Below are 15,341 nucleotides of genomic sequence, written 5' to 3'. Positions count from 1 at the left end.
ACTTTTTTTTAACATCTTTGTTGGAGTATAATTGCTTTATGATGGTGTGTTAGTTTCTGCTGTATAACAAAGTGAATCAGCTATACATATACATATATCCCCATATCTCCTCCCTCTTGCATCTCCCTCCCACCTTCCCTATCCCATCACTCTAGGTGATCACAAAGCACCGAGCTGATCTCCCTGTGCTATGCGGCTGCTTCCCACTAGCTATTTTACATTTGGTAGTGTATGTAAGTCCATGCCACTCTCTCACTTCGTCCCAGCTTACCCTTCCCCATCCCCGTGTCCTCAAGTCCATTCTCTACATCTGAGTCTTTATTCCTGTCCTGCCCCTAGGTTCTTCAGAACCATCTTTTTTTTTTTTTAGATTCCATGTATATGTGTTAGCATATGGTATTTGTTTTTCTCTTTCTGACTTACTTCACTCTGTATGACAGTCTCTAGGTCCATCCACCTCACTACAAATAACTCAATTTCGTTTCTTTTTATGGCTGAGTAATATTGCATTGTATATATGTGCCACATCTTCTTAATCCATTCATCTGTTGATGGACACTTAGGTTGCTTCCATGTCCTAGCTATTGTAAATAGAGCTGCAATGAACATTGTAGTACATGACTCTTTTTGAATTATGGTTTTCTCAGGGTATATGCCCAGTAGTGGGACTGCTGAGTCGTATGGTAGTTCTACTTTTAGTTATTTAAGGAACCTCCATTGTTCTCCATACTGGCTGTATCATGAATGCAATAACTTTTAAGCTTCTTTAATGCTTGATAATTCTATGACTGAAATATTTTCCAAGTTCTGCTAGCTAGACTATGCCTTTAACCCATCTTAGCATAAATGGTTAAGTGGGAATGTGAACTTGGAGACACAGAAGAAGGCCAAGGACCCAAGGACCATGGACATACAGTGAAATGCAGGAGTTTTTATTTTTATCTGAATTCTGGCTTTGTCAACCACCAAATTCATCTGGCTCACATTCCGTACACAATGGATCTGCTGTCGCTGGCTCCCCACACCCCAGAGGCCAGTTAGACAACTTAGACAAGGTGACAGAAGGTTAATCAAGAAAGATGACAGACAAATGGGGATTTTTAGAAATGGAAATCATCTAGGTCTATTGAGAGGATGACCCAATGGGCACCAAGAGGCTCCCTATGGGGAGTGACCAGGCTGCAAAACTCCAGACAGAGGAGTCTCTCTCAGGCCTGCAGGTAAACATCCGATAGAGATAGAATAATGAATAAAATTCCATGCAGTCAGGGAGGAATGGTAGTCCTGGGAGAGAAAAACAAGATAATGGAGGGGATATTCAAGGAACAGTGGAGAGAATGCAACTGGAATTCATCCTAGCTTGTGTGAAACGATAAAAAACTCAATAGGAGCCAGTGTGCTTAAAGTGGGGATGTAAAGACTTCAGTAAACTAAGGAGGGGGAGAAACTGGGGGAAAAGTACCAAGTAGAAGATTAGGAAACATAGAAAAAATATATAGGAAATTACTTAGAAAATTGGAAGGGATAAAAGGATCACAGTGGGGTAATCAGAAAACATTGGAACCACTTATTTCTGAGGCTAATGTATGCCGGCATTTGCTTAGCAGTGTGGGATGGTTAGGCTACAAATGATGACACGGGCTGAGGACAGTCCATATATTTGGGGTTGGGTAGAAGGAAGCAAGTCGTTGTGGAAGATAGAGGTAAAATTTTGGTCAAGAGCTTTCTAGGTGCATTTTTTTTCCCCTTAAAACTATATCTTAAGTTCTTGAAGAGTTCTTGGCCCCTTTCTTTTCTTCTTTTTTTCTGGGCCATGCGGCATCTCAGTTCCCCAACCAGGGATCGAACCTGTGTCCCCCTGCAGTGGAAGCGTGGAGTATTCACCCCTGGACTGCCAGGGAAGTCCCTAGATAGCATTTCTTGAACATACACTGTGAGTCAGGCACTGTGCTAAGCACTGGAGATAAAATGATAAATAATGCCCATCCCTATTCTTAGGGAGCCTACTTGGTGAGAAAGACATGTAAAGAAACAGATGTGGTACCGTGCTGAGAGCCCTAATAGAGATGTGGAACAGGCAACAAAAGCTGGTGCAAAGGACAGTGTAATTAACACGGCTTGGGGTGGGTGTAGAGTCTCAGGAAAGGCTTGATGGAAGAGGAACTAAGAGATTCATTCTTGAAAGAGGAGAAAGACTGTATGTGGTGGTCAGGGAGGTGTGTGTGTGTGTGTGTGTGTGTGTGTGTGTGTGGAGGGGGACAAGAGGGCTTGAAACAACTTGCTTTACTTGGGGGCAACTGTAAGTAGTTGATGTAAATGAAGTACGGGTCTAAGGGAATGGGGTGAGGCAGGCTCAAGAGAGGCAGGGCCAGGTCAGGGTTGGTGCCATGCCAATGGCCTCAGACTTGAGCCTGGGTTGGACAGGGTTTTACTGAAGGGTTTGAAGCAAAGGATTAACAACAGCCTGCAATATTCACCTGCCAGTTCTCTCCTTAAGGTCTTGATTTGCTCCATTTTGGGACTTCCTAATACCCAGGAAGAGTCACTGAGGTTATCATCCCCGAAGGCTTCAAGGAACGTTCCACAGAATTAACAGTACAACACAGAATAACAATTCGGCTTTGGCTTCTCCCTCACACTCCTTCAAATGGACTGAAAATCTGAGTCAAGCAGCAGGGCCACGGAGGAAACAGACTCTCTCCTCAGAGGCCCATTGCTCACCAGTCATTTCAGCAAAGTTACCCCGCGGGTGGAGGAAGGCCCCAGACACTCAGGTAACCTGGTGCCTTCGGGTGAATGGCCTCACGAAATATCCAAGCCACTGGCAATGGTAGTTCGCACGCCTGGGCTCAGCCTGCTCTATTCGAAAGCTGTGGCCTTCCTTTCAAGCCCTCCCCTTTCTTGCCACCACAAGACTTACCCACTGGCAGAGGGAAAGCTATCAGTAATCTGAAAGCAGTGGGAACTCTCCTCTTGGAGTTTAGTGATGTAAGATTCTCTCAGGAAGAGACATTGCACCAAATCCGTGTGTAGATTTTTGTAAAGCCTTTAAATGTGAAATCCCTTGGTTGATCAGCTCTTAACATAGGCTTTGAACCATAAAAGAATGCATCTCTCTTCTAACAGCAAGGGGTTTAGCTAGACATGTGAGTGTGGCACTACAAACAAAACGAAAAGGAAAAAAGAAAACTTAGAAGCAGGCCGGGTAATGAAAAACAGGGAGCTTGACTTTGAGGCCTAGAGTGAGTACAAGGCTGACCTGGGTGATTATGCAGGTTGTGGTGTTTCTTTACTCCTGTGCTGTCAGCACCGGTTACCTAACCTTTCTCCACTACAGCTAAAAGAGCTGATGATTCCATCACCTGTTTTTGCCTCCTTACCACAGACAGAGACCTGATACCTGCAGGCAGGGGGCAGGATTGGAACAGAGCTTCAGGAAATAGGAATCCGAGGCCACATTCCCTGGTTGGACTTTCTATGACCTTCTGCAGGGCCAGGCATAATGCTTTCTAGTTCCTGTTCTCAGGGCTGCCTGCTCTCCAAAATGTGTTTCTTCTGTGGGCTGAGGCCTTGGAATTTTGCCCTTAATTTTGGATGGGAAGGATTATATATATATATACCATAGAAAATATGCAGCTGGGCATTTATTAAGAATAATCAAAGGTTAATCATCACACATAAATGATAATGTATTCCTAATTATTGGTGATAGGGAAGCCCGTAGCATAGTGATTGAGAGCATGGACTCTGGAGCTGGACTACTTGGGTTCAAATCCGGTCTGCTGTACTAGCTGTGTGACTCTGGGGGAGTTACTTAACCACACTGAGCTTCAGCTTCCTCCCCACTATAAGATGCAGGTAATAAAAGTGCCTCCCTGGTTGAGTGGTGGTAAGCATAATGTTAAGTGACATGACACATGGAAGACACTTAGACCAATGCCCAGCACCACACAGGAAGCACCAGTTATCTCCTGGCTGTGGTCTGAGCCCCACATTCACGTGTAGAAATCTAAGCCCCAATGTGGTAGCATTAGGAGGTGGGGCCTCTGGGGTGTGATTAGGTCATGAGGGTGAAGCCCTCATGAATGGGATTAGTGCTCTTATAAAAGAGGCTCCAGAGAGCTCCCTTGCCCCTTCCACCATGTGAGGACACAGAGAGATGGCACTAACTATGAACCAGGAGGAGGGCCCTCTTCCTGCTGGCACCCTGATCTTGGACCTCCAGACCCCAGAACTGTAAGAAATAAACTTCTGTTGTTTATAAGCCACCCAATCAGTGGCATTTTGCTATAGCAGCCCAAACAAGGACTTAAATTTTCCGTCTCATCCTTATTATTATTATTATTATTATACAAATTAAGAGGAATGAAGGAAGGGAGGCAAGCCCCTACTCAGGCTGCCAGGGTGCCGGCTCATCCCCTGCCAGCAGCCTCACTCCTTCTCTGTTCTCTATGTGTTGGCACTTAGGAAGAAGTCAGCCGTGAGAGAGCACTGGATCCCTGTCGACTAGTGGGAGAGCCAGGACTGCAGCTGCATCATCACAGGCCGCAGGGCCAATGCCATTCCAGAAACCCTAAAGGAGCTTCTCAGAGGAGGAGATATTGAACTGGGGGCTGAAGAATGAATAAGGATCTCTGGCAGAGAATGAGGTGGAGGGCAATCCATGAGGAATAACGTGCCTTAGCTACTCTTCCTGCAAAGGAGAAGGAGGGGAGGAAGGAAAGATGACAGGAGAGTCCTGGGGTCTGAGCCAACAGTAGCCAAAAAGCATAAAGAGCTTGTACTCTGAAATCCACTTGTGCTGGAGCAGAAAACAGTTGCATACATGGACTGTCTCCAGGGAGGTAGATCCTACCAGAGGGAAAGAGAAAGTATGAAAAGTGCCTGGACCCAGGGTGAAATCTTTTGAGCACTGGTAGCAGGATGTTTGCTACAAGAAGAGGTGGGCTAGGGGTGGGGGTCTAGAGACGTTTGTCTGGAGACTGCCTCGGTGGGAAGTGGATGGGTTCTGTTGCCACACAAGCCAGTGGGACATACACCTGAGAGTCTGGGCTCGCTGAGAGACTGGATGGGGCAGGGTGGCGGAGCGATCACGTGGCCCCAGCACACCACCTCCTTTCTCGGGCTGCCAGGCCTTGGCATATGTGCCCCCTTTGTACGGGGTGCCTTCCTCTCACTGTCCGCCTGACCACTCCCCTTCTCCCATCAGAGCCAGCTCAGTTGTCTTCTCTGTGCCAGCTTGTCACCAGCACCTCCGCGGCACCTGCACACACACCCATCACAGCACTGCAACTGTCCCTGATGTCGTCCAACACCAAACCTCATTCTGAGCCCCTTGAAGGCAGGATGAACCATCAGAGTCCAACCACTGCCTGGGACAGAGTAAGACTCATAAACGTTTGTTGACAGAACGCATGATAGAATGAATGGGTGAATTCCTTGACACCAGTGGTGTATCGCCTAATTCCTCCACCTGTTCTTAATATCTCCCTCCCCACTGGGAAACGGTGAAGCTCAGTAAGCACTCCTGAGATGAGAAGTGATTGCTTTTATGCATTTTGACTTCTCTTTGCATATAACATATATTTATCATTATGGGATTTGCCAGAGGGGTTTACAGGTATTCACAGTTCTCTAATCTTCCTAGTGTTCAATCCATCAAATACCCAGGGCACAGTGGGAAAATGAAAGCAATCAGCTCAAAAGAGCCCCACTACAAGCCTTGGGCTGTCAAATCTCGAAGGTCAAAACTGGCAGAAGCTGATGGTCTTTTCATTTATTTTTCTTGACGCCCATCAATGAAAGCAATCGTGAGTAAAAGTTGTACCTGCCAGGAAAGGAATTGTCCTTTGTACTTAGTGGCAACCTTCACAGTTGAGGTATACTCTGACAGCTGCTTCCTGAGCCCCAGGGAGAATCACACATCTATCCCTGGGCGTGGGCAGAGGGTGGGGAGAAGTACTTTTTATCTTTTGACTGATTGGAGACTCTTCTCTGATCTCAGGCTGAACTTTTAATTTTCAGAGCTTAGGTTTAAGAAGACTTGCATCACAGAACTATTGTAAACTGATCTGGTGTCCGTTCACCTAACACAGAACACCTTCTATGTGCTAGATGCCATGCCAGGCACTGTGAAGAATGAGAAGATGTACAAACCAAGGACTCTAGCTTCAAGGACTCTAGCTTCAAGGCGCGTGGCCCAGAACTAGATGACCAAATATCAGATGAGCTTTTCCTGACTGGTTGAGAACAGGTCTTAATTTCCTCAGAGCCAGGTGTGCTACAAGGGTTCAACTACAAGGCTTCCTCGGGGAAATAACATGAGATTTTAAAAAGACACAGAAGGTCTGTGTTCCCCTGCGTGTTACCCATGACTATCGACAAATCACTGAACCTCTTTTCAGTGATTCAGTTTACTCATCACTCAGATTCAGTTTACCCATCTGTAAAGTGAGGATAATAATATATACGACACAGATTGCAGTGAAGATGAAATGAGTCGATGGATGTTGATGTATCTGGTACCCTGAACAAGCACTGTGCAGATATTTACCATGAATATTGACAACATAGTGTCTACCTCCTAAGAACAAAAAAGAGTGCCATGGCCCTGCTGTTAACCTGGGAACTAGATGAGAGACAATATACGGCATTCTGAAGAACAAGATGCATGGTAGATGGTGGGTGAATAGTGGATGGATGGATGGATAGATGGATGGATAGATGGGATGGAGACTCCCTCTGACTCTAAAAGGTCAGGCTCCCTCTAGTCCACTATGTATTCTTCTCAGTCTCCATGGCCTTGAAAGCCACAGTCCTTTTGAAGAAAGAATAACAGATGTGTTCTGAGAAGACCAACCAGTGGAGACCAGTCCCATCCATGACCTGGGATACACCCAGCTACCCCAGCTTGGGAGCTGCACAGCAGGCAGGATCAGGCCAGGCTTGGATAGCCTTGTCACTAGGATGTCTACCCATAAGGGAGAGAGAAATGACTCTCCACCCTGCACACAAGTCCATCTCTCCTCTCCAAGCTTTCTTTTTAACTTTTCTCTTTCGTGTTTAGTAAATAGTTATAGAAAGCTACCCGCTTATGTGATCAAGCAAGTCAAACTGAGATATTAGCTGTCATTCTTAATTTTTGATGCACATCGGAATCCTGGTGGCACTTCTAAAAATTCTTATGCTCATGCCCCTTCCCAAGACTAATAAAATCAGAATCAACTGGGGGGGAATTCAGCTGTATGGATTTTGTAAACTGTGTGGTTCTTATTTGTACCCCCAAATCTTGAGACCTACCATTTCGATGGCTTAAAGTCCATGTGCTAGAGAAGACTAGCATTTAATCACTGTTTCAATATTACTACTTAAAGGGGTGAGAAATAGGATACATCCAGGCACAGTCAGTGGGACTGGTACTTTGGAGTGCAACCTAGATTTTTCCGAGGGGCATGAAATTGCTAACCTTGGCCCTTCTTACACCCACTCCCCTACAACCCTGAGCAGCCTGGAGGAAGACTGGCCCAGGAGCCCTGAGAGGGGCAGCTGGGAGGGGTGAGGGGAACACCCACCCTGCATTATCTAATTTAACTTCACAACCGCCCTATGAGGTGGTTCGGTTATTACCATTATACAGATAGGAAAGCTGAGGCTCCCAGAGACTCAGAGACTTGCCCAAGCCCACACTGTGTGTGGGGCCTACCTCTCCGCACACTTAGGACTGGAATCTCACGACCGCCTCTGCTCAGAGAGCTCCCGGCTGCACGACTGTTCCCGTGACGGGGTGTCCGGGAAATATGTCCCTGACAAGCCTAGGTGTGAGTTTTAAGGCTTTTAAAAATCATCTTTAAAGCCTTTGAATGGCTCTCTCTTTTTAGTGTAAATCACCCGGACATTAAAGCTCTTATTGTACATTTATTAGTGTGTTATTCAGACCAAGGGGAAAAGGGAAAAGCTGACACTACGAATGACTTTGAAAGTGAGAAGAAGCTGGGCCTGAAATTAAAGCATTGTGACACTGCCACTCAAGGGCATCAATTTCCATAAATGATCACCTGCCCTGCGTCATCAATTCCAATAAATGATCAAATGCCCTGCGTCATCTTTCCACGTTACCCTACCCTGAGCCTGTCCCTCACTCAGCCTGCTGAGACCAACCGGTCTGTTTATAGGAAAATCCAGGGTTCTGTACATTAGCGGTGGAAGGTCTCTGTGGGTCAGTAGTGGGTAACTGTCCTGTGTGCCAGACTGGGGGGCCCATACATAGAGCAGAGTCTAGCATTTCCTGCTCTTGCATCCTGAGTGGCAACCTGAGGTGGCGTGTTGGCGTTGCAGGATGGAGGAAGGGGCGGGGGCACTGGAATCTCCACTTCAGGAGGTAAGAAGCTGAGGTGGGAAAGAGCTGTGGTTGTTCTACTACCACACTGCAAATTAGCGGTGGAGCCCCGACTGACAGCACACTTCCTGACGCCCACGAATCAATATCGCTTTGGGTTAAATTCCTTCGGCAGGTCTCCCATTAGGATTGTTCCTGGTTTTAAAGCTGGACTCTTTGGTCAGAACTGACTGGTTTAAATAAACATGGCAGCTGTGTGGGTACACAGCACGGACATGGGTTTTTCTTCACCTGGGCAGGGGGCTGCAGTTTTTAGTCCAAGGGCAATGAATTTGAGAATTTCTTAATGCAACTATTCAGCTGGGAGACAGACAAAAGAGAGCACAGGAGAACTCGGCTCTGGGGTCCAACATGGGCGTGAGTCCTGGCTTTGTCAGGAGCCTGCACTTTGACCTTCATCATACCTCATCAGGCCTCTAGGCCTGGCTTCCCACATCAGGAAATCAACGGGACAGATGGAACTCAAGTCTCCTTTGAGTGTAGGGGTTAAGCTCCCACAGAAAGGTGAAGCTTCATGCCATGAAGAATCTTGTTTCTCTGCTACCCACTGGAATGAGCCTTGTTTGTGCTGTGAAAAGGCCTGGACCACTTATCTTGGCTCAAGCCCGGGTATCACCAAATCCTTTAGGTTTAAAACATCTTTTCAAGAATTAGTAATTCAGGGCTTCCCTGGTGGCGCAGTGGTTGAGAGTCCGCCTGCCGATGCAGGGGACACAGGTTTGTGCCCCGGTCTAGGAAGATCCCACATGCCGCGGAGCAGCTGGGCCCGTGAGCCATGGCCGCTGAGCCTGCGCGTCCGGAGCCTGTGCTCCACAACGAGAGAGGCCACAACACTGAGAGGCCCGCGTACCACAAAAAAAAAAAAAAAAAAGAATTAGTAATTCAAAAGATTGGCAACTTCTATCCCCTCAGTGTCCAATTCTTCCCACTACACACTGTGTAGTTCTGGTCACACATAATAAAGTCCCCAGACACCCGAGGCTGCAGGAGAAACTGTGTGCGTGAAGAGGAAGGAAGACTCGGGACGATGTCCTGGAAGGAGGCCTGGAGAGTCGCTCTTACAGCCTGAGACACCGCCAGCCCTTGTGCTTGTGTTCTTGGGTCCAGGAAGGCACCGGTTTCACACTGCCAACTGCTGCTGACTGCTCTTTCAGCTGAAAGGCAGGGACGCGCTGGAGGCAGAAGCAGCAGCTGGGCTGCCTGTGCTGGCTTTGCTGGCCAGTGATCTTAGCTCAGCCTCTTAAAATTTCTGGGCCCTAATTTTAAAACATCTGCATAAGCAGATGTTTTTACTTGTTTCTCCCTTACTGGACTGGATGCTCCTTGAAGGCCGTGCCTGTGTCATCTCCGGCTATGTATTCCTAGCACCTATGACACAGTGGCGCTCCATCCATGGGAGTTAAATGAATTATGAGTGAGAAGGATCTAGCATGTATTAAGTATCTACTACAGTTGGGTACAATGTGAGCCATCTTCCTCATGCCGTTTCACGACTCATCATATTAAATAGGTATTATTATATTCATTCAATTCATGGAACTTCGTGGTCTCTAATTCAGAGTTAAGATGTCCTCTGCCTGCTGGATTCTGTGGCCAGCGGGGCTGGCTGTCTGACAGCCCATTTCTCTGCTTCCTTGCTTCTGTGGCCGCTCTGGCCGGGTGGATGAGCAGGCCAGGCACGTGTCGTCGGCTGTCCCCTGGGAGGCCCCGGGCCGAGCCAGGCTGCCTTGGCAGACTCAGGTGCTCGCGCTCTGAATCACTGAGATGTCACGCACGCTGCTGCGGCCTTCCAGGCAATGAGGAGGGGCTTCCCCAGCAGCCTCCCCCAGCCTCCCGTGCCTCCACGCAGGCTGCTGCACCGAGTGCTCACGACTTAGTGGTTTCCTGGGGACTTGGTGGCCTCTGACTTGTCTTTCCTCTGAGTCAGACTCACCCCAGCCGACTTTGCTGTGACAACTTCCTTCCTCGCCACTACAAATGCCGAATGTTGTTCTCCCAGTAGCGGTCCCTGAACCACCATGTTCTGCTCTGAGAGGAAGCCATCTGTAGTCATCACTCACCGCCAAGATTTCACCATGTCCCCCTGACCACAATGACGGGCTGCTGGGGTCATCTCTGATATTAAAGGGAATGAGCTTCCAGCAGGGCAAACTGCCAAGGACCTCAAAACCAACAGATTCTTGAGTCTGACACTGACTCCATAATCAGAGAGCAGACGAGTCTCAATCCTTTGTGATCCCCAATTGTAAGCAGAGCAGAGCAGAACAGAGCAGATGAGGGTATTAAGTAATGGCCTCTTACATTTGTATCCTGCTCAGAGTGTGCAAAGCCCTTCACATCCTTAATTGCACTGACCCCACATGACCCCACATGACCCCACGTGACCATGTGAGCTGGGCCAGCATCATCATCCCCACTTTACAGATGGGGAAACCAAGGCTTAGGTGGGGATGGAATTTGCCTCAGGTCATAGAGCTCATTCATGGAATATCCTTTCATGAACCATCAAAGGCTGGCCTTCTGTATCCCTATCACCTCTATGGTCCTAACAAATACAAAATACCCAATAAATGATTGTTCATTGAACTGACGATTGAATAGTGAAATAGGACTTAAATTTAGGGCTTTGATTCAAGGGCATAATAATTTTTCTGCTGCACTACTGTGGTCCAATTGAGCTCTTCCAGCAATGGGTAAAAACAGTCTGAAGTCAGGCTGGTTAGGTTCAGACCCCCTCCTCCCTGTCTAGCCAGTGACCTTGGGCAAGTTATTTGGCTTCACTGAATTTCTTCATCTGTGAAATGGAAGATAATAACAGTACCTGCTTCATTGTGTTGCTGAGTATTAAATAAGAAAAGGCATGTAAAGTGCACAGCAGTGATTGGCTAGCACATCTAGGAAGTGTGTAATTAGTGTTAACAATAGTTACTACTATTGTAAGAGTAATAACAATTACTATTGTTATAGGGTAGGGATGGGCCTTATGTGTCTGTGAAACCCGGTACCTGGTACAGTGGCTGGCACATACACATGAGTGTAGGGCTCAAGACACTTGCCTCCCAACACTGACACTCATCACGTGACAGGGAGCAAGTCCCTTACCTCTCCTGGCCTTAGTTCCCACACCTGTGAACTGACACGGTTGAAGCGGGTAAATCCCAGGGCTCCTCCCCGCTCTAAAATGCTCTATTTATTTCAGTGGTCTCAGTGGGGCAATTCTGCTCCCCAGGAAACATCTGGCAATGTCTGGAAACATTTCTGTTGTCACAACCAGGGGAGGTGCTACTGGCATCTAGTGGGTAGAGGCCTGGGAAGCCGAGGACCATGCTCAGTGCAGTGCCCACAAAAAGAATTGTCCGGCCCTAGACGTCAATAGTACCGAGGCTGAGCAACTCGGATCCAGGCCGACGTGAATAGCCAGAGCTCTCTGAGTTGCTGGACAAGTGCCTGTGACCTGCAGCTTGCCAGGCCCAGCAGCAGAGCTCCTCCACGCAGCAAAGCAGTCTACGGGTCGCCCCTTCAGCTGCGCCCTTGCGCCCTCAGCACGCTGATCTTGTTAGTGGGGAGGCTATAGCTCAGGCATCTTTAACTTAAACTGGAATCACTCTTGCTCATCACCAAACTCCACGATGGCCCTGCCAGGGAGAGGGGAGAACATCTCGGCACAAGACACACGGAGCCTGGCCTGAGGCAAAGCCCCTGAAGATGTAGGGACAGCCCTAGCAAAGCCATCAGGTCAATGGGCTTGCCCAGCACCCCTGCTCCCTTTCTCCTGGTTCAGCTCCCACCCTCCAGGGTGCAGACCAATCCTGGTGACGGAAGAGTCAGGTTGGGAAGAAAATGCATTGGCCAGCAGGGTGGACACGGAGACTGGCGGCCAGGGCAGCCTCAGGGGACGCTTACAGCCTCCTGTACCGCGCAGTCTTGGTCTCCTTGTTCTCAACACATGAGGAGGAAAGGCTGCCATCACATGCTCCCTGGCTCTTCAAAGAATCTAGATCAGCTCTTTTTGCAAGGTTCCTTCATCTTCCATTTCCTCTTTCCCAACCCCATCCTTTACCCCCTGAAAAACAGCCCGAATGAGGAAAGGGGAGACCTGGGGTCCAGTTAAGGCAACTATAAATAGGCTGCCTACCTCTGCTCTCTGCCTCAGTTTTCCTGTTTGTTAATGGGAACTCAGCTGGTAGTTATGAGCACAGGAAGATAAAGAGGGGAAAGCTCTTAGCAAGCCCCCGTGGCCCGTCACACCGAGGCGCTATCGTTTTCCTGAGGATGCTAGACAGGGACCAGGCCCTGCTACTTAGGAAGTGCTGAAATCCTGCAGCACTTGTCCTCTCACACACATGCTCATTCTCAGCCTGCATTTCAGGGAGACCCCAAACTCCATGTCCACCTGCAACATCAATGTCTCCCTACCCTCTACCTAGCACCTCAACAGATTGATTGCTTGAAGTCCCAGCAGCCCCAGGAAGAATTCTCTGGTCTCTGCCAGGCTTGGTGGGGCAGGAATGTTGAGCAGAAGTCAAAACAAACAGCTCATGGGGCTGGGCAAACACATACAGGATGGCACTGCAGCCGAGGCCACCGCCATCCCCACCCATGGATGGGAGACCTTGCCATCTGGGGCTTCTCACAAGAAAAGGAGGCTATGCTGGAGGAAGCCTTGGCCATCAGAAGACGGCTCATCCCTAATAGTGGGCAGCTCACACACCTGACATTCCTGATTTCTGGTGAACAGACACAATTGGTGGCTGGGTCCCTCCCAGCCAGTCCAACGAGACATTTCAGAGGCAAGAAGATAGATATGAGTTTAGGTATGAGGAGAACACCTTTTCTGAAGCCAAGATTTCATTCCTGCTGGGATTGTAGCAGCTTGTAGTTCTTTGAAACACAAATAAATACAGATGGGCCAGTAGCAGGGGAGTGGGGTGGAGACTTTCAAGAAATGAGCAAGGAGGCCATATAGCTTCATGGGAATTGCAGTAGGCAGGATCTCCCCACTGACCCAGCACACCATGGAGATGGGGAACATCATTGCTCAGATGGAGCCTTTCTGAAACGTATTTTCTTAGAAGGAAAAATTTGAGGTCTTTCTCTAGCAAACGCGCCACAAAGAAGGATCTCGCACTCTTGTTGATTATCGGAGCAGGGACCCCTCAAAACTGAAGTCTTATGGAATGAGAAAAAAGGCAGGCACAGAGGTTCCCTTGTTCAGGTTTGCTTTCCAGCGTCACTACTTCTAGAGGCCTGATGGGTCACTGAGGAAGCACGTGAGTGTGTCCAGGAGGCTTAAGTTCACTGACACGGGTATTGGGTATGACTTCAATGTTGTGCAAGCCTTAGAGGTTCTAGAACAGATCATGTTCGTCTCCTGAACTGATACCGTGCGGCATCCCTGACCTATTCTGCTGTGGTGTCCCACACTGCTGTAGGACCTGCTTGGGCAGCCACAATAGTTTGCTCTTTCCCTTCCCGCCAGATTTCTTCTGGTAAAACCCAGTTTCCAGCATATGCAATTACTTTCATATTGGCCTTTTAACACTCCCCTTGGCTGTTTTCTTCTTGGCCCCATCTGGACTTCGGGAAACGAATATCTTTAATACCCACTCATTAAATGTCCACTCTGCCAGCTGGTCCTCTGGCCTCTGGAAGGACCGTCAGCCTGGGCAGCCAGAGGACCCCACAGATCAGTGCCCAAGACACCATGCAGGGAATATTAGCTGTAATGGCTCCATCTGGACCCTACTACCCGTTAAAGGACGATTGTGAGTTTTAAATAGATGTCAATTAAGTAGATGTCAAATTTCCAGGGTGTTCTGGAAATTTGTAGCCCAAAGCCAAATCTCCGTTTACATAATGGGTTTTGGACACGGGGAAGGACTTACCCATGCTTTCCTGGAGTGGGTACCAGGGGGATCTCTCTTCCAGCCTCACTGTGGGGCAGCAGCCGGGCGACGTACCTCCCGGAGGGCTGCAGGTGCCTGTGCACCGAGACGGCCAGCCTGCAGTGCTCGCTGCTGCTTCTCACCCATGGACTCAAGATGCTGTGCCTGGAGTTCATCGAGGTGTTGAGGAGGAGGAAGGCGCCTGCCAAGAGACAGGGAAGGTGACTCTGCAGCGTGTCCAGAAGGGAGGACCAGCATAAGCTCTGTGGCGGGATTTAGAGACCAACGGCGTCAGAGTCAGCGATGCTAGAGGCCTTTCTCGCCTTCCTTACACACACCTGGCCCTCTTCCCCCTCTCTTAGGTCGTCTCTGTAAAAAGCAAAGCCTGAGGCAAGAGGATGGTGACCTGGGACTCGGGCTTTATCATCAGGCAGATCAAGGTTCTCACCTCAGCTCCCCTACTTACTAGCTCTATGTTCTTGAGACTCAGGTCCCTCATGTGTAAAATGGGAATGAAAACATCTACTTCAGTGGTTGTGAGGATTATGTGAGGTAAGCATGGAGAGCACGTTACACAGTTTTAGGTAGAGAGGAAGCACCCTTATAAAATAATCAATTATTTGATTTTGACTGTCTTCTAAGTTAGAGATGACACTCACAGATTCTTTCCCAGCCAGTAGGCACAATTAACAAAGTCCCATAAGAAGCAGAAGACTAGGACAGATTATTTAATCCCCAAAGAGTGATGAGAGTCAGAAACTCAACCCAGTGCTAAGATGTTCTTGGTGGAGGAGGGCAGCCTAAAGAGAGTCCCTCCCTCCGTACACGTTCCCAGAGTGGAGGCAGGACATCAGTTCCATCTTATAAACAACCACGTAGCGTATCTCCACACCTCACGAACCAGGACACTCTGGGGTATCTCAGGCCACACTATGGGTCACAGTTTAAATCAGAGCTGACCTGAGTTCTCCATATCACACTCAAGCCAACTTCGGACTCAACTGACATCTGCTGGACAATTCAGAGTTTCCCAGGAATGTATGGGTTGGCTCTAGGCTTCC

At 48.4% G+C, this 15,341-nt stretch overlaps 1 protein-coding gene across 1 annotated transcript in view; it reads right to left on the bottom strand.

Annotated features, from left to right (window-relative positions):
- LOC117200783 (ALK tyrosine kinase receptor-like) overlaps positions 1 to 15,341 on the bottom strand; it is a 690,386-nt gene that overhangs the window by 194,572 nt on the left and 480,473 nt on the right. The window contains exon 5 of the mRNA XM_033425214.2: positions 14,281 to 14,482. Coding sequence (XP_033281105.1) covers positions 14,281 to 14,482 — 202 coding nt within the window. The remainder of the gene's footprint in view (positions 1 to 14,280; positions 14,483 to 15,341) is intronic.

Source organism: Orcinus orca, chromosome 13, assembly GCF_937001465.1.
Source record: "Orcinus orca chromosome 13, mOrcOrc1.1, whole genome shotgun sequence".
NCBI classification, from domain to species: Eukaryota; Metazoa; Chordata; class Mammalia; order Artiodactyla; family Delphinidae; genus Orcinus; species Orcinus orca.
Note: the sequence above shows the minus strand (reverse complement) of the source record. Positions and strands in the feature narration are given on the sequence as shown.